The following is a 19,226-nucleotide window of genomic DNA, read 5'->3' as shown; positions in this document are numbered from 1 at the left end:
TGCCCATCCCAGGCCCTTGCTCTCCCAGCCAGCACCAGCAGAATGCCCCACTGGCCTCTTCCACCTAGAAGGGATTTTTCCCATGTGAAAACCAAGCCCTGGTGTGACGTGGCTTGGAGCAGGAGGTTGGCAGAGCAGAGCTGAGCTTTCCTCCTGGGCTSGGCAGACGGGCAGCCTGGCACACAGGGACCTTTCTGTCCATGCCCACTGCAGATTTCAGCCTGTGCCAAAGACACTCATTTTTATTCATGTATCAGACCTACCCACTTCTCTGGGATAATGCCCAGCAAGCCAGAGCAGCATCTGGAGATTACAATCACACATTTATTTTTAAATTCAGTCCTTCTGCACAACTCCATTATTTCTGGCTGTGCTGTACTTGTATTATTGTAAATGAGTTGATTTGCTTCTGAAATCCATAAGCTCTTGTTTAATTAATGCACACAGTGCATCTGCTGCTTTTTAAAGGGAGAACAGGGCACTGTAGGTTGTTTGGAGCATGACGGATCCAGAGTTCCCCTTGGCTCTCATTTCCTTTGATTGCTGAAAAGATGATACCAAGTTCCCGGCAAAAGGAGAGCAGCTGTCCAAATTTCTCAGTGCTGTGCCTGCTCTGCTCCCTCCCTTCCCCACAAAGTGCTGTGTGGATKACACCAAACCCCTCCTGCACCCATCCTGCCATCGGGATAGCTTTTCCTCTGGTGCCTTTGTTGGCAGCAAAGCTGAGCGTGTTCTAAATGACTTTGCACTTGTCACACACAGCAAACTTGATGCATTTCATGCAATAGCTCATGCAATTGTGGCTCCACCAAAGTTTCCTTGTTCTCAGCTGCGTTTTGGGGCTGAGCAGCTCTTCACTGTGATCTCAGGCAGGMTCCTTTGCATCACAGCAACAGGAACACGCTCCTTTAGCTGTCACTGCTGTAACCTCCCGTTCCTCCCGCTCTGACACCGCTGTTTTGACTTCTCCTGATGTGTGTGTGTCTGGCATAAGTAACTTATCATTCCYTGCCTGGGAACGGGAGAGCAGAGCTGTGTGTGTGCGTGTGGCAGAGGGAACACGGGAACACAGCAGGAGCAGGCRGAGGTTCAGCATCCTTTGGGAACTCTGCTCAGCACAGGAGCTGTCTCTGGGATGATGCGTTATTTGCCTGAGCAGAAAAAAACAAAGTCTGCGTGAAAACTGGTTTTCTTCCCCAAAAATGTGAGCGTTTGCAGCAGCTCCTGGGCTGGCTGGCTGTCCCTGAGGGGTCTGTGAGCAGCAGCTCTGGTGCTGTGGGTGGTTTGGGGATCTCAGCAGTGCTGGGTGTCACTGCTCTCAGAAGTGGAGGGTGTGACAAGTGCTGGTCATCACCCAGGGTTTTGTTTTGAATTTCCATCATTCCACACTCCAGGCCAGTAAACTCTTTATTAAACCCAACTCTTGTGGTATCCATTTCTCCTGCRTGTTTTATAGAACCTGTTCAGATGCTTTTTAAAGTGTTTGCAAACACCCTCTTAAGGCACTGCTGGTGCTGCCTTCAACTCTCTGCTTCTAATTATAATRAGAAAACCCACTGCAGCTGCCACTGGAATCCGTACAACCTGGAGAGCAGGGAATTCACAGCTTTAGTGCTTTTGGGTGGGAGCAGAAGCATCTCAGAAAGCCTTTTRTGAACCAGGTATCAGTGTTACACATCTGTCATTTCACATTCCCAGATCTAGACTGCAAAGAAGCAACTCCCCCTAATGTGGGGGTGGATTCCCAGGATTTTCACCTAAACTGCTTCTTCTTCAGTGTCCAAGGAAAATGTGAATTTAAGTTTCCATGTTAAAACTGTGCATTGCCCTGCACTACACAGAGGTGGAATTTTGCAAACAGATTTGACRCCTGAGAGAGGGAGGAAAAGCTGGGTGTGTTTTATATAACAGCAGCTACCAAGATTTTTGACTCCTTAAGATAAAAAACATCTTGAGGAGATGGTRTGTAAATGAACCCACTTGCAGCTTGGAYTTGTACATTTAAATGRTGCCAGTGCAATGAGGTCATTGTGKTTGATTAGCACAATTCCTTCACTGGAGAGACARAAATTATACCCACTGTCAATCACTAATCCAGGCTTTAATTAAGAAACCACAGTGAGAATACAGTTCTGACTTTATTTTCTGTTCTTGCCCCAGTTTACATTCCAGTGTCCTGAGAAACGACCCCACGTCCAGGCGATCCAGCAGCTCCATGGTGCTGGATGGAGGAAACATTGGGAAGTTTGACTTTGAGATCACCGACTTCTTCCTCTTCGGTTCTCCCTTGGGTCTGGTGCTTGCGCTGCGYAAAACTGTAATTCCAGCTCTTGACAGTAAGTCCTGATGCAAACTGCTCCCTTGGTRGGTGGTGGAAGCACCTCCTGCTGCAATTGCAGGAATCTGGTTAAACCCAAACATTTTTGTATCGTACTTATTGCCCCATAAAGAAGCAGCTTTCTGTGTGCTCCATCCAGCACTGATTATACCAATTGCAAACATGAAAAGTACAGGGCAATTCTTGAGTCTGTAAACATTGTAATGAATTGTTTCAGTTGAGTAAACTGGGAGATGAGGGAGATGATAAATCMTTTGCAATTTTGTAACCTGACAGTCCTTTTTATAGACAGCTATTTGCAATATTCTAACAAGTCATATTTTGATACCTGAGGGTTTTTTTTCTTTGTCTTTTCAGTCTTTCAGCTSAGACCAGCTTGTCAGCAGGTCTATAACCTGTTCCACCCTGCAGACCCATCTGCTTCACGCCTCGAGCCTCTTTTGGAGAGGAAGTTTTACCTTTTGCCCCCCTTCAATATTCCCCGGTACCAGAGGTTCCCRCTGGGCGATGGCAATTCTGCTGTTTTGGGTAAGTCACTCTGGACCCACAGGAGCTGTTTCAGGGGTTARAGCCACATTTTACATGAAGYCATCAAYGMAGTTGGGAATGGTGAGAAAGAGAAYTGGCTCTGTAGTGTTAGCCTTGTTCCTGATTTACCAGAAAAGGAGTTTTCTTCCAATGAAATCAGTGCCTGGTGTTGTTTGGCACACCAGGGCTTCCAGCTGCTGAGGGCCATGAGGTGGTGACCTCTCTGTAAAAGCCTCTGTTTTACACCCAGACTGGTGCTTGAGAGTGAATGAAACACAATTTTGGCAGAATTTAGGACTTGGAGGGCCAGAGAAGACTGGAAGAAGCAGAATCCACAGTGAGATGATGATTTATTTGTTTGAATCCCATTTGTCTAATATTTGAATCATGCAGGAGTAAATKAAGATTATATAACTAGAGCTGGATAATTCTGGTGATCTTTTGCATCATTTTAAAGTTGAAAAATCCAAAGAAAGGGGCCTTTTATGTATCAGAGTYTTTAAAGATTGTAATGGCTGAATCTGGAGGTCTGATTTGTTAAATGGGCACAAACTAAACCCCATGTTTAATGAAGTGAATCAAATGCTTTCTGCAGGCCCCACTCACTTGTCAAATTTAGCCAAGATCTTGCTGCAACACTTTTTAAAAATGGATCCACCCACAGCTGCATTTGTACCCAGGCCAGTTACAACAGCTCAGGGAATCTATAGCAACTTGCAAAGCAATTTGGTTTTTGGGTGTATTCTAGGTATCAGTTGCAAAGAGCTTCTTAAAAAAAAATAGCTAAACATCTTATCTTCTTTCTCTTAAATACATTCCAAAACCCTTGTTCTCACTGAACCCAGAGGCAGAGGCCCCATTGACACTAAACCTGTGTTCTGGTTATCATTCTGGACAGCAGAAGGAATATCAGAGCCTCCTCTGAGTTGGCTGTGTTTGGAGAGACACTTGCTATGCAGTGAAGTTAAACAGCAATTAGCTCTACTGTGAGAAGGGCAGAGTGATTGCAAAACCTTCTCCAGCTCTGAGCTTTGTTACTTTAAGAGATACTGCTCTGCCATGATGAATAAAACTGACAAAAACCACCTTTAAATTCTCTTTTCCTGTAAGACAAAGCCTCTTCATTTGCTTATCAGAAAGTAACAGGCCATTCCTTTCCATTAGAGTCCGTGTTGTGATGGACACATTACCCAGAAGGACAAACCATGATTCACCAGGCTGCTCCTGAAGTTAGTGTTCACTGGAGGGCACTCCAGAAAAGTTAATTGCTGCTATAATAATAAAGCTGGATGTTTTGCTGATCACGTAAAATTCAGGTGCTCAATTATAATTGGCTCTGTAAAAAAACCTTGTGTGACACTGCCTGTGCACATCTCCTCATGCAGATAGCTTTTTTTGGGAGTCCACAATTCAAAAAGCCTTTTAGGCTGTTTTTTTTTTCCCCCATTTTCCCATCTGTACTAAATGCTGGTCCCAGTTTCATTTCAATGAACTTGCAGAGCAGAATCAAACTCACATCCCTGCTTACTCCTGTGCTTTGCACTGTGTAGGCTGTGAGTCTGATTCTCCCCTTAGAGCATATTTTTTCCACTCATAGTAAAAAAGATTTCTCTGGATCTGCTGTGTATTTATGGATTTGGCTTAGGAAGGGGGGTGAAGATGTTTTTGTTGTTGAAATGCCATCGTTGTGTTCTCCTCTGCTCCCAGTTAATCTCTGATGTTGGTCTGTTTGGAAATCACCCCTGTTTTGTTCCTTTTACTCAATTTGAAGGTTGTCTGTTCATTGAAGACTCATAATTAAGTGCTGGGGTGTAATTGTTTGTATGTTTAACACTTTGTGGCCGCATGTCTGTTGTTCTTTGTCCTTCTGTTATGTTTTTTTTTTTTTCCCCATCTGCTTCTAGTTGAGACAATCCAGAACAATCCCATCCTCCTCATGGAAAGTAGCCCTCTGGGTGCTCTCCAGCACCAGGACAGCTTCATGGAAACAAGTATCCCCGTTCCCGTACTGAATTGGCAAGATGTTTCCAATAAAAGTGCTGGTTGTGCTGAGTGTGTGTAATCTACACTTCCGTACTGTCTGTGGTGTTGGGTTCTTGGGGTCCTTTTTTTTTGGAGATCACTTTGTTGCCTCCTGGAGTTGAAATCTTGGTGCTGTTTCTCAGGCTGTGCCACGTGGAATGACCTCTGGGGATCATGTTTGGGTTTGGGAGAGCCACTGTGGGAAAAAAGGGTTGGGATTATAAACCCTGCCCTGTTCTGGTGTTGATGCTAGAAAGGGAGATATTTCCATGCACTGACTGCTTTCCTTCTGTGCTGCTTGAAATTGCTTTTCAAGTTTGGCAGAGACAGAGTGGCCCTGCTGGTGTGGTGCTCACCAAGGGCAGGATCCCTTGGGAAAGGCAGGATCCCCCCAGCAGCCCTGAGTCACCGTGCCCACAAGTCCAGTTGATGYCCATGTCACACCAGATTTTGTCCCTTTGAGTATTTCTTGTTTGGACACTCCTCGTGGCTCTGCTGAACACAGCACCGAGGCTTTCAGACCTCAGGGTGGTTCTGCGTGTGGGTTATTTTAAATTAATTTCTCATCTCCTGCCTTAAAAGCCAAGTTTAATGCATTTGTTTTGCCTTCTCTTCCATCATCAGTGCTGCATGGCCTCGTTTATTCTGGTTGTGGCTGGTACTACATCTGCAATTGTGATGAGACTTGCCTTTGTTTTGGTTTTTCTCTTTCCCTCGTGTCTCACTTGCCTGTTCTCATCCCTTTCTCGGTGTCTTGCATTGAGAGCTGGGTTCTGCTGTCTTTAACAAGCTGCCCCTCACTGTCCCCAAGCAGTTTGGGCTCTTATGTGCTCATACATCGCCGAATTTTCCGGGCATTCTCTCTCCTGAAAGTGGAGATGATTTTCAGGTGTGCAGTTGCCGCGTTTCCTGTGCTGTGAGGTTTTGTGATAAAGCAGAGGGAAGGATCTGGAACTGTTCATTGATCACTTTGGAGCACAGAGCTTGTGGAAGCATCCTTTGCCCATGGCAGGAGGCTGGAATTAGATGATCTTTAGGGTYCYTTCCAACCCCAACCATTATAGGATTCTGTGATTCTCTGGTTTTCACATTGGGTGAAAAGCACAGTGTGTCCAAGCAGTTCTTGATGTGCCTGTAGCAAGTGCTGAATCCCAGTTCAGCCACTGGACTGGAGGAGATTTCCAAAATCACAAAACAACAGAAATTCATTCCTCTTGATCTCAGGGTAGYGACTGCAGAGTGCCCAGCACTGACCAGTGGCTCCAGTGCAAGCAGGGCCTGGCCCGTGCTGAGCAGCTGGCTGGCTTTTCTGTGTTTTTTAATCTTTTTGCTTTTATTGAACTGTACATCTTTTTTGATTGCTTTCAGTATTTCCCACTTTGGTGCAATAGCTCAGTCTCCAMATAGCAAATCTCAAAATCTGTCATTCAGGTACCCCAAGGACTTACCTTGAGAGGACAGCTCAGGGCTGTTCACTTACAAGGGCATTGACAAATGAGTGAAAAATGAAAGAGCACAGCACCAAAATGAGTATTAAAGATTCATAGGTAGGCTTAAAAAAAAAAAAATGTGATTTGTCTTCCCTGCTTTGCAAGTGCAGTCAAAGCTTGGGTCATGGCATGGGTTGTGCCATGTGGTTCCTGCTGGGAGGGTGCTCTGGGCACTGCTCCAGTTGGGTTTCTCTTCCTCATCCTGGCCCTGAGTCACAGCACAAAGTGCAGTGAACAGGACACCTCTGTCCTCACCGAGGGACAGAGCAGCAGCTAATCCTGCTAAAGGGCTTGCTGCTGCTGGACCTGCTGGCTTCACTCTGGGCTTGCCTGGAAACCCTCCCCGTGGCCAGCAGGACCTGAGCTGTGCCTGGGGATGAGCCCAGGAGCCAGCATGGCAGCATCTGTGACATCCCAGCCTGCTCACCACACTCCCCAAGAAAACCCCCTTGGTTTCAAAGCCACTGCACGAGGGACTTGGTGCAGAGAATACACAAATTTAGGAAATAGGTTGCTAGGTTTTTGGTTTTTTCTGCAAGGCAGGTCTCAGGATTTTCTTTGGAAGTTGCTGTCGCTGCAGCTTTGGTGTGGAGGAAGCTTTTCTGAGGGGGTTGTAATGCATAAAACAGTGTTTTCTCCACATTTCCTGCTCTGCCCTTCATTTTTCTTAGTAACTGCCCTTTCTCAGGGTCAGAGGGTGTGTAGCTTGGGAAAAGAGAGAAGCACAAGAGCAAGGGCAGGAGCAGGGCAGCGCTGCTGTCAGGTGGCACCTCATCCCCTGCAGAGCAGACTCCAGAGGCAGTGCTGAACTGAACATTTCAGTAATGCTAAAACACCTCAGGATTCTACAGGAGTGGGAATTGTTCTGCTGATTTTAATCAGGATGGGGCTGGAAGGGCTGTTGAGTTGGGTGCTTTTGCTGCAAACTCATTATGTTCCAAAATCCCTGGTCAGGCCCAGGAAAACGAGATTGGCTAAAAAAGGACAAGGTCAAAATCCCACTGTTTATTCCTTTATTCACTTTCTGGGTTCTCAAAAAAGGAGATGAAGTTCAGGCAGAGCTAAGTGAGGATGGACTAATGGAGTCAAAGCTGTGGCCACCCCAGGCAGGAGCTTTTCCTCCTGGAACTCTCTTGAGTGTGTCTTCCTAATTCAAGCCACGGGCATTTTAGCATAAGGGAGAGGAAGAAATTCAGGTTTCTCTGGTGGTTAAACCAAAATCTGGTGTTTTTCCTGTCACAGACAAAGCCAAACCTCCACTGGCATCTGAGGAGGTTCAGCACCCATTTGGTGACACAAGAGCAGGAGCACAGGAGGATCTCACAGGAAAGAGAAAGGACAGGGAGGGGTGGCCAGGGAGGAGAGGATTGTTCCAGGTCCCCCAGCAAAAGGAATGAGATCCTTTGCCCGTGAGACCTTTGTGGGGTTCAGTGCAGCTCCTGTTCTCCACTTGGATTCCTATTCTTGCTCTTTCAGGTGCTTTATACAGTCAGAAAGCAGCACTGGCCCGGTGTGACCAGCTGGGCTGTGGCTACTGGTCACAACCTTGACCACCAACAGCTCGAGGCAGGGTGACAGGAGGGGGAAATGCTGAGAAAATGATGCTGCTGRTGGCCTTTCAGGCACAACGTGGGCTTTGTGTGCAGCTCATCAGCAGGTCAGGCTCCCGCTAAGGCTCAGATCTCACAGTCCACAGAGCTTTTACACAGAGCAGCTTGTGGCCTGATTTTCCCTGCAGAGAGCAGAACTCTGTTACTGACACTTAGGCACACATTTTCTGCTTCATACGTTCCCTCTCCCTCGGCTGCAGGAGGATTTGTGTGGGCACAGACGCTACTGAGAGATTGGAGGGAGAAAATCAGTGGCCCCAAGCAAAAAAAAAAGACTGATATTAAAATAAACCAGTTGCCAAAACAACGCCCTGTGTCAGCTGTGTGCTGGGATTAAATCCAGGGATATCTAAGCAGGCTGGAATAGGTGGAGAATGTTGGTGTGTGGGAGCAAGGTGTGAGTAAAGTAACTCATGTTCCTTGTGGTATCTCCTGTCTGATAGCCAGGAATAAATCCAGGTGCTGCTCCTCAAGTGCAGCAGAGATGGGCAACCCTAAAACCATAAAGAATTGCTTTGCTTTTGCATGTTACTGCCACCCTGGTGCTGCCTGCTGTGAGCACCTGGTGTTGGCATCACAAACCTCTGCCCTGCAGGAGAGTGGGATATCCCACTGAATTTGGCCTCGTGGCATCCACAGAGGGTGGATGGCCCTGGCATTGTGACAGAGAGAAAGCTGAAATGCAGAGGTTTTAGCGTGACTTTCAGCATCTCTCATTTTGCCACTCCTGAGTGTTTGAGGTCCTTTTCCCTCCCATCTGTGTATAAGGTCTGTGTGAGCATGATTTTAAACCCTCCTTTTTGTATTTATGTACTAWGGGGTTTGGCCTAACTTGGTAAACTTCAGGTTGGGATTTAAAACTCCAGACCTGCATGTTKTACCAAAAATCTCTATTTTCATGGAGTCTGAGTGCTCCCTGATATGCTGACTGATGGGAGATAAGGGTGCTCAGCACCAGACTCCCTTCAGTAGCCCTTACTTATTTTATCCTTCAGCAATGAAATACAAGCCCAAATTTAGYCCCTGCCAGGCATGAAGATGTTTTCTTGATTTTTGTTTTTTAATAATGCTTCTATCTTAGAGACATTCATTTAAATTTAAATACCTCAAGAAAACAAATACCCCTTTCTAAGGTTGGTTTTTTTTTTTGTTGTTTTCCTTACCTTGGTTATTTTGTCTCGATGTGAATATATAAAATTGTGTATACTCACATCTRTATGTATGACACATGCTTGTTATTGCTGCTTGAATAAGTCTGCCTGGATTTTTCTTTGGATCTGTTTTTTGAGCTCCTTACTTTGCTTTTCTCAATCAAAGACTGCTCCTCCAGCCACATGTCTGCCTGCTGTGCTGTTTGCTTTCTTTTCAAACCAGAGCTTCAATAAATGTGGGGTGTTTTTGTTTCATTCCAATCAGTTCTGAAAAGTTTTTTGCACCTACCAGCTTTGTTTGCCACCTTCCTCCCCCCYACCCCGAGTTCATCTTGCCCAGCCTCTGTCTGTTTGGTCTAATATTTTGATTTCCCTGTTTCAACTTTGTAGCAGATGTTGTTCAGTCTCATGGTGCCGTCTTCGTGGAAAACGCGTCCCTGTCCACCCCCATTTCAGCCCCTCAGTTCAGGGGCTTCCGGAGAGCCAGTGAGATCAGCATTGCCAGCCAGGTCTCAGGAATGGCAGACAGTTTCACTGCTTCCAACATAGCCAACAGTAAGTGTTGCACCCTGCGAGGCTCCACCGCTGCCGCTCCGCTCTCAGACCACGCTCGGGCCGAGCAGCTTCTGTCCATCCGTCTGTCCGGGGGGTGCTTCCCATCCATAACCTTCCAAAAGCTTGGAATTAACTCTGCCTTCACCCAGTTTGGCATAGCCAGTGCYATGTGCTGCCATATCCCCTGGAAGAACAGGGGATGGATTCCATGGCCATGCAGGGATCGCGGCTGTGTTGTGTGTGTTGGACCTTGCTGGTGAGAAATGGTTGAAAAAAGGATAATAATTGCTAAYTCTGAGCACCATCTGTGTGTGGTGAGGGTTAACCCACAGGGAGGTTTCTGTGCTGCCATGGTAAGTCATGCAGAGCTGGTTGGGATCAGCCCTTGATGCCAGATGGGTGATGCAGGATGTGGCTCAGTGCAGATCCCTCAAATGTGGCCCACAAAGCCAGGATGAATAAACCCCTCTGTAATGCTAAAAGGTGAGGACAGGTTGGTTCTGAGCACAACATTTATTACTTTGCATTAGAAATTCAGCTCTTCTGCAGTCTTCAGGACAGTCCCAGTCAGTTATGACCCATTTCCCAGAGCTGAATGAGGAAAAAAAGGGATTTTTTATTTATTATTTTTCCCAAGACCTGCCTAACTTCCTGACTACTACAGTGGAGAAGAATAGACTTTGTAAGTGGAGAATAACAGACTTTGTTAATGGCTCAGCCCCTTCTTTGTTTCAGCTGAGGTGTGAGATAAACACTCTGTTCTCATGGACCTCTGATAGCTCAGACCAAAAAAAGGCTGAAAATACAAATTTAAAAAAAAAATTAAAACAAAAAATGCTGAAAAAATTTTCAGCCCAAACTCTRTTCCCAGAAGGTGTCAAAAATTTAGAGATACATTCCTGGCACGAGCTGTGAATTACTCACTCCGTAATTAATTGCTGAGGTTAATAATGCTCCTGGAGGCAGGTATGAGTTGTTGAAGGTCTGTGGGCGCTGCTCAGGGGCTGCTGTAACCTCCTGCCCTGTTTGAGGCAACACTCAGCAGCAGCACTAAAATACCTTCTCTGACAAACGAGGTTTTCCTGCTCCAAGTGCATCCGAGAGCCGACACCGCACTCCCCGTGTGCATCTTTYCACTTTCCTGAGTCTCACCAAGCCCTGCTAAATAGGAATCTGCTTGGGAGGCAGCTCCTGGGGGAGAAGGTGTTTGTTTTGTGCTGGTTTCCCACCCACAGGGAGCTGCTGGCTGGGACATGGTGCTGCTTTTTGGGGAGGTGTTTGTGCCAGGGTGATGCCCCAAGGCTGGTGTGTCCCATGGAGGGATTTTGTCCCRAGCTGCTGCAGGGTTGGATCACACAACACTCACTCTGCTTTCCCCATGCTCCCCCACATTGTGCAGCTTCTGCTTTGTGTAATTGAATCCTCCACAGAGCCAYCAAGGCCTGTTCCTGAATCAGGGAGGAAGAGCCCCATGTGCTGTCCCAGCTCCTTCCCTGGACTCCGAGTGTCCCCCGAGCTCCAGCTCTGCCCTTGCAGCTCTTGCTCTCATCCTCYTTGGTGCGGTGGTAACGTGGAGCTGTGGCACTGAGGGTTGGATGTGATCCATGTTTATCCCCAGGGAGAGCTGAAGAGGCACCACAAAACCACGGCTCCCTCCCCAGAGCCTCCCTGGGGTGCAGCTCCCCTGGTACCATGAGTTGGTGGAGGATGAAATCAGTGCCATAATAATAAGTGTGATTTCTGCTTTTTTTTTTTTTTTTATATATTTTWTTTTTCCTTTTAGAAACCAAACACCACCCTAATCATTGTAGGGGGTTTAGCCTTCTGTCCCAACTTGCCCTCCCTCACAAATCCCCCACCCAAAGCTCGTTCAGGAGGCGTAGGCAGCATAAACACCAAATCCCTGCCAAGGGAAGGAAGCTCAAAGGGCCACGGAGCCGGGCTGCAGGCTGTGCTCTTCGGATACCAGACCTGGACATCAAGACAGGTATTCTGGAGAGATCCACTCCTGACCATCTCCTCTCTCATTCCATAGTCACAGAACTTCACAACAAATCTCTGCGCTTTCACTGAGGCACTYGCAGTTTCTGATTGCATCTTAACAAGTATTTCTGTCACTTTGCCTCGAAGATSGATCGTAACACCGCTAACAACTTGGCAGGAGCAGGAATTGTGGGCAGAGCTGAGGGGACAACGCTTCTGCCTCCTTTCGAGCATGGAAGAGCCAGTCCTGTCTGCTTCCTTAAAGAATCTGAAATCACCCAAGCTGGGAGCTTGCATGAGGAATGGAAGGTTGGGACTTGAGCTGGAGCTGTCAGTTTGGAAGGCAGGGAGTCAGAAATGGCTGCGAGGAGGTGCCTGTGTTCTCTGGAAAAACAATATTGGTCTCTCAAACCCTCCTCCTTCTTCCCATGGCTCAGAAAAGTGGGGACYATCAGGATGGGGTGGCTTGGGCACTTGGCACAGCCAGGGCTGTGGGGTTGTRCTGAATCCATATTCCTCTGCACCTTGCAGGTGTCTGGAAGGAGCTGGTGGATCCATCTTTTGAGTTCAGCATCTGTGCTCATCACCAGMCAGATTTCCCTTAGCAGAGGGGTGTGTGCATTGTACCTTAAACCTGGCAGCTTTCCTGGAAGTCCTTAAAAAGGGAACATTGTCACWGAGACAAAGCGAGCTTGAGGAAGCCCTTGTCAAAGCCCAGCTTGCATCCTGCATGCAAACACAAACAAAATTCTTCTGCTGCTCTCTTGATCTCCATCTTCTCTTTCCTTGGCTGCATTTCTGGGCAGAATGCACAGGCACTGAGGAGTCTTTGCTGCTGGGAAAGCAGCCCATGGCTTTGGGGTCTGAGGCTTTGGACTGAGAGCTGCTCATTTCCAAGGATTGGGACAGGATGTGCGTTCAGGACAGTTGAGGTGTGGGGGTGTCCYGGGGTGAGGGGTGGCTCTCAGGCTCCTGTGTGAGTTGTTGGCTCCCTGAGGGACAAACTTGTCTGTATTATTTGTATCCCTGCTCCCCACAAAATCCCAGTGTATTTTTCATTCCCCATGCAAAGAAGTCCCCAAATTCTCAGGTGTCCAGCACAGAGTCTGTGCCTGTGGGAAGGCTGGGCCGGACATCTCGCTTGCCCAGGAGGGCAGTAAGGATTTGTTGGGGACTACCAGTCCCATCAGCACGTGCCATATTCCCTGCCTTGTGGTGCCTTTTAGCATTCTGTGTGGATTCCCAGTTTCCAGTGCTCTTTAGTGGCCAATTCCTGGGTGCAGTTCCTTGGTGAAAGCTGAAGGAGTTGGAAGCAGGGCCGGAGTCGGGCTGAGCACACCCATCCTTCCTCCCACAGCTCCAGGGAGATGCGTTGCTGTCTGTTTTGGCTCTTTGCACAGGAGCCTTGGGCTCTTCCCTGGGGTCTGGACTAACTGCCATTAACCTGCCCTCCAGTGCCTTCCTCTCTGCTTAAACAGGGAGAGCTCAGTGCTGGTGCCCGGGTGTGAGCAAACCCCGAGCCCTGGCTGGGTTGTTCCCCCGAGCAGCGGGACCAGCCAGGAGCAGCCTCCTGGAGGAGCCAGAGCCCCGAAAATGCCATTTGGGAGCCCATTTGTCTGAACGAGTGCTTTGCYTCTGTAGTTGCTGCCAAGTGGTGGGGAACCAAGCGGATTGACTACGCCCTGTACTGCCCCGATGCCCTGACAGCCTTCCCGACCGTGGCGCTGCCTCACCTCTTCCACGCCAGCTACTGGGAGTCCACGGACGTTGTCTCCTTCCTGCTCAGACAGGTACAATCATCCTCCCTCCCTCATCTCCCTTAGGCTTGAAAACATTTGGGTTGTTTTTTCCAGTGTGCCTTCCATAAGACTTGTTGTTGCATCGAAATGAAAAACACCCTTTGCCCGCACAGATCCATTTTGTTGCCCTTGCTGTTGTTTCTCAGCTCTGGTGTTGGTGGAGCTGCACACATGAAAACTTCATGGATGTGCTGTCACAGYTGCTTGGTTTGGGGCTGGGTTTATCATCAGAGCAGGTTTCAGATGGGCTCACCAGGGTCACAGAGCTCAGGGCAGTTTCCTATCAGGTCACAGTGGCAAAGGTCAGTGACACCTGTTTCTTGAAGTGATCTGTGCTCTGTGTGTGCCAGGCTGGATCTCAAAGCTGAAAATGAAACTTCTCGAAGTACAAATAAAAACAGCACCCCAGATATAATAAAACCAGAGAAGTTTAATATGAATTCAACACGAATTGATAGGCAGAATGCACTTCTCCATTTTGCCTTKCTAAGTTACTGTTGTCTCCTCTAGGAATTCATTGGGATTTAGTCCTCGTTCCTTCAGCACAAAGAGGTTCTAGGGCCAGGAGAATGGGGATTGCTGCTGTCTGACACCTCCGATTTTATCAACCTATATTTGGGCTGAGATTCAAATTTATTCTCTAAAATTTGTTTTTCCCTAAAAGAAATATTTTCCCTTCAGTTCCGTGGGGATGAGGGGGAGTTATTTGCYTTACAAAATATGAATTCCCCAGGGAACGACACTTAGAGCATGGAGTTGGAAAAAACAAAACTCAAAGCAACTCTGTGGTTTGTGTTGCCCAYTTCGGCGCCGGGTTTGCTTTATGTGAGCTCAGCTGCTAAACCCTCCTGGTTCTCCTCCAGCCTCCTCCACTGCAGCTCTCAATTATTTATGATTTTGTTGGCAAACTTTCTCAGTGTTATCTTCTAAATAGTGCGAGAACCATAAACAAGAGYGGTGTTAGYGCCGGTGGCAGCTGAGCACRGTGATAATCCAGGGAGACCCTTCTMTTCCYRGGCTGTTCCAGCTCCTGGCTCAGTGATCCCACATCAAACTCACCTACCAGGGCTGGAAAGAAGAGAGAACTCTCATTGTGCACGAGGGRGAACAGTCACAACAGTCTCACACTCGGGAAATAGCCACTTCCTCAGGGTTCAGCCCAAACCTGGCTCTGTAGCACTGTGTGGGGTTTCAAACCTTGAGTAGCTGGAGGTACTSCATCCATTCTAAACCTGCTGGGGCTGCTGGGGTAGTCTGGCACCCCATTGCCCAGTGCCTGTCTCTGTTCACTCCTCTTTGCCTTAAAACCAGGGTTTTTCTCATCCTTTGTCTTCTCCTTTGTCCTTCCCCAGCACCACACAATTGCTTCCCCTAATAAGGATTTGTTTCTAATGGCCTTTGAAAGTTATCTYTGGACAAAATGTAAAAAGAAGCTGTTGAATAGTTTTAGCCTCCAAAGACTAAATCTTGTTAAAACAAACCCAAATAGGATTCAAAATACATTCCTGATTTAAATAATTTTCTGTAAAACTTGTTATTTTGTTTACATTGGATTTCCATGAGCTCCCGCCCCAGCAAGCTCATCCTCCCTGGGGTCCTTTTTCCATTTCACTGGATGAAAACCAGCTTCAGCTCAGCMAAGAGAGCTGGCCCATGTCAGCCGAGCTCAGCTGGAGAGCTGCTGACCTCACAGAATATGTTCAAGACCTTGTAAAAGAGCCCACATTTAGGAGGCTTCCTAATTTTTGGTGACTAAGGTCTGTTGCCAGTTTTGGAGTTCTGTGTGCAGCGTCACCTCCCAGTCCTGCAGTCCTGTGAGTGTTTGAGGAGTCCCCCAGCCTTTGGGTGTTTTTCTGCCTTTTCCCTTCTAGAGCTTAAGAGCAACCTCGGTGGGATTTAAGCCTCCTTTCTGTGGGTTCCTGCTTCCCATCCTGCTGTGTTTGAGTCAGTTTTGTACCTCCTGACAATCTAAAAACCTTGCCATGGTTAAGTCAGTGCTGGCCAGTGCAGAAAAGGCCACTGGTCCTGTAAATGCTGCAAGTGGACAAGCCAAAGGTGCAGCAGTGAACTCAGGGGCCTCTCTGCAGGCATTGCCCATCCTCTGCTGGCTCAGAGATGCACAACAGCCAGGCAGGAGGAGGAGGAGGGTGCCTCAGTGGGATCTGTCCTCCTGCAGGTGATGAGACACGAGAACTCGAGYGTTTTGGAGCTGGATGGGAAGGAGGTGTCAGTGTTCACCCCCTCCAAGCCCCGGGAGAAGTGGCTCCGCAAGAGGACCAACGTGAAGCTCCGGGTAAGGGGATTTAGGGGCTGCACAAACTGCTCTGAGGGCGGCTGGCAGGGCACAGCCTGAGGGTTCTGTTGCATTGCTGCTCTGTTTTAGTGGTTATGTCCTACCTGGGTTGTAAAATGGTTATGTCCTACCCAAAAGATGTGTGTCAGCAAGGTCTCCTCTTAGCCTTGAGTCTGTAAAAAGCAGGAAGCGTTGGCCATGGGTCAGGGAACGAGTCAGAACGGAACGTCTTTCCAAGTCCAATAATACCAATTCTCAGCTCAGTAAATGCCCTTTGCTCCCAGTAAAGTCTCCAGTTTCTGAGAGAGCAATTCTGTGCTAGAACTGGAACAATATCAGCAGATTTCTCTGGCAGCTGTTTGTATTTCCTCTTAATTCCAAAGTGGGAGAGTTAATAGAGAGTAGCAGAATTGCACGTACAACCTGCCATGGAAATTGGCTCTGCAGAGCTCCAGTCCAGCCTTCAGTGCAGGGCACAGAGCCTCACCTCTGCCACAGGTCACACTCTTCCCAGAGCTAAGGGTGGAGGGGAGGAACAGCACAGAGGAACCCATGCTCCAGTTTGTCCGGTTATATTTGGCATTTCCCTGGGAGGTTATCCATTGCTGCAAACTGTTTATTTTTTTTTTCCTTTTCCCTTCTTGCCTCGTGCAGAATGTCACAGCCAACCACAGGATCAACGACACCATTGCTAACGAAGATGGGCCCCAGACCTTAACTGGGAGGTTCATGTATGGTCCCTTAGACATGGTCACCCTCACGGGAGAGAAGGTACTGTGTGTGCTGGGGGTTGTCACCGTGTGAGAACTGTGGGACAGAGGAACAGAGGTGGTGCTGTCAATGCTCCTCCCTTGGTCCCTGCTCGTGGGTGCCTCCCACATTAATAGGATTTGTCCTGGAGGGCCTGGTTTCACTGCAGCCCCCGATGTTTGGGTGTTCCCAGCTCAGATCCATGAAGCACAGAGAGTGGGGCAGGACCCAAAGGGGCTCAGTGGGATGTCCTTGGTGTGGATGTTCTTGGTGGGATGTTCTTGGTGTGTCCCTCTGGGTGACGCAGCCTCGCTGTTCCAGGTGGACATCCACATCATGACGCAGCCACCATCGGGGGAGTGGGTGTACTTCGACACGGAGATCAGCAACAGCAGTGGCAGGATTTCCTACGAGATCCCCGAGGAGCGGCGCCTCGGCATCGGCGTCTACCCCGTCAAGATGGTGGTCAGGTGAGGGCCTGGTGCTCACAGGGGAGCACAGGAGGAATGGGGCGACTGTAAAACGTGGTGGGTTGGGTTCAGAGCCTGGGGTGACTGTAGAACATGGTCGTTGGGTTCAGAGCCACTTGGAATCTGCAGCTCTAAGGGGAAAATCCACATGTCATTCTGCATCACCGCTGCAGGAGCAGGTTTTCTGCACCACAAGGCCTCATGGCCGTCTGCAAAACTGCACGAGTGAGCATGTTTTAAAGGCCATGAACCTGTCTTTGAGGGACAGGACTCTGCAGTTGTGGTGATTCACAGCCCAGGGGCTTCAGCTCAGCTCCACTTGCTGGTGTTGGGCTCTGGGAGCAGGAGGGGAGCATCTTCTCGGTGGTGAACCCAGCMAGGGTTTTGTGGGGGTAACTTTTGAGTCTCTGCCAAGGCCCCAGAGTGCTTTTCTATCCCCATTYTAACACAGAGACCCTCACACAATGCCTGTTACTGCCCTGAGGGTGGCAATGTTGGAGCCTTTGGGTCAGATTTGGGAGCTGCTTTTGGCTCATGGTGCTCTGCAGGACTCGGTGATGCTTTCTGGATGTTTTGATGCCTCTAAGCACCTTCATCCCTTCCCTCAGGGGTGACCACACGTTTGCTGACAGCTACATCACGGTGCTGCCCAAGGGGACGGAGTTTGTGGTGTTCAGCATCGACGGCTCCTTCGCAGCCAGCGTSTCCATCATGGGCAGCGACCCCAAAGTCCGCGCCGGGGCCGTGGACGTTGTAAGGTCAGGGCAGAGCTGGGGCACTGGGTCTGTCTGGGGCACTGGCCTTGCTCTGCAATGCACTGACTCGTGCCTTTCCTTGCAGGCACTGGCAAGACCTCGGCTACCTCATAATCTATGTCACGGGCCGCCCTGACATGCAGAAGCAGAGGGTGGTGGCGTGGTTAGCACAGCACAACTTCCCCCACGGGATCGTGTCCTTCTGCGATGGGCTCGTTCACGACCCGCTGCGGCACAAGGCCAACTTCCTGAAATCCCTCATCACCGACGTAAGCCCGGCTCTGCTGGAATGGGATCGTGGCACAGCTTTAGATTGCTCCTCGTGCAATCTCCCCTGTCAGCACCAGTCTTCTTGGCAGCAATGTGACCTGCAGGGGAAGATTAATCTGTTCATTTTATTTTCATCCTTTTATTGCTCTACAAAAGTGTCTGTGCTGTTAAATTGTGTTGCCTCTGCTCAGCACTGCTCCATTTCATCACTGCTCCTCCCAGCACCAAAGCCCTAATGGAACAGAGGCAGCAGAGCCTCCCTTCCCCACACATGCACTTTTTTACCCTGTTTGGTGGCTTTTTGGCTGCCTGTGGTGCAGACAGCAGGACTGAGAGGGGATGGAGCTGCTGCAGAAATGGCCTTGGGTCAGARATTCCCTTTCCATGTCCCTGACCTGTGGTTCTGGGCTCAAAGCTGGCCTGTCTGTGGTTCTGGGTGCAAAGCTGGCACGAGTGTCCACATGTCCCCTGCCAGCCCCTCCTGCAGACCAGAACAGAAAGGGCTGTCCAGGAGCTGCTCTGTGCTCACACTGGAGGCAGAGGAATCCCTGGAAAGCAGCAGATTTTGCTGCCTGCCCCTCTCCCTCTGCCCAGCTGGGCTGTGGAGGGSAACATTCCCAGCTGATGATTCCTGCAGGGGGATGCAGCTCCTCTCCCCCAGGCAGTGAATTGTGCAGAATCCTTGTCCCTGCAGAGCTCAGGGGTAAGCTGTGGATCAGCCAGTGGAGATCTGCTCTTGGATTGCCGTCACTCCTCTTGTTGTGGCCTGTGAACCTTCCCAGCTCTGTTAATTAGCACTTCACTGGGYGCTTCATTATCCAGCTGGGAACTTAGATTAGTTCCAGTGACCTGAGATCCCCACAGAGGCTGTTGGGGAGCCCAAAGCCCGGCCTGTTGAGCAGCACAGGGTGCCTGTGTGTCCTGACCACRTGTTGCTCCCTCTGTCCCCAGCTCCACATGCGGATCCACGCGGCGTACGGATCCACCAAGGACATCTCTGTGTACAGCTCCATCAGCCTCCCGCCCACRCACATCTACATCGTTGGCAGACCCACCAAGAAGCTGCAGAGCCAGTGTCAGGTAGGAGCCATCTTGTTTGAGCCCTGGAGGTGTCCCTGTGGGAGGGAAGGTGGGAATTTGGCCATCMCAGGACTGGTGGCTGAGCTGGTGCTGGCCCACGGGGTGGGAGCTGTCCCAGGTAGCAGAGCCACA

The 19,226-nt window shown here is 49.1% G+C and overlaps 1 protein-coding gene across 5 annotated transcripts in view; it reads left to right on the top strand.

Moving 5' to 3' along the window:
* The window catches only part of PITPNM2 (phosphatidylinositol transfer protein membrane associated 2), a 59,181-nt gene that overhangs the window by 37,240 nt on the left and 2,715 nt on the right, over positions 1-19,226 (top strand). Inside the window, exons 13-24 of one of the 5 annotated variants that reach the window (XM_057385625.1) lie at positions 2,161-2,336; positions 2,696-2,866; positions 4,771-4,920; positions 9,530-9,694; positions 11,478-11,681; positions 13,319-13,467; positions 15,653-15,769; positions 16,424-16,540; positions 16,841-16,989; positions 17,598-17,747; positions 17,830-18,013; positions 18,966-19,094. In XM_057385625.1, coding sequence (XP_057241608.1) covers positions 2,161-2,336; positions 2,696-2,866; positions 4,771-4,920; positions 9,530-9,694; positions 11,478-11,681; positions 13,319-13,467; positions 15,653-15,769; positions 16,424-16,540; positions 16,841-16,989; positions 17,598-17,747; positions 17,830-18,013; positions 18,966-19,094 — 1,861 coding nt within the window. The remainder of the gene's footprint in view (positions 1-2,160; positions 2,337-2,695; positions 2,867-4,770; positions 4,921-9,529; positions 9,695-11,477; positions 11,682-13,318; positions 13,468-15,652; positions 15,770-16,423; positions 16,541-16,840; positions 16,990-17,597; positions 17,748-17,829; positions 18,014-18,965; positions 19,095-19,226) is intronic. The other 4 variants (XM_057385626.1, XM_057385627.1, XM_057385628.1 and 1 more) reach the window with 4 other exon arrangements.

This window comes from Malurus melanocephalus, unplaced genomic scaffold (assembly GCF_030028575.1).
Source record: "Malurus melanocephalus ecotype Western Australia unplaced genomic scaffold, MMel_1.1 scaffold_849, whole genome shotgun sequence".
Classification (NCBI taxonomy): domain Eukaryota; kingdom Metazoa; phylum Chordata; class Aves; order Passeriformes; family Maluridae; genus Malurus; species Malurus melanocephalus.
The sequence above is the reverse complement of the archived record's forward strand: the minus strand, read 5'-3'. Positions and strand labels throughout refer to the sequence as shown.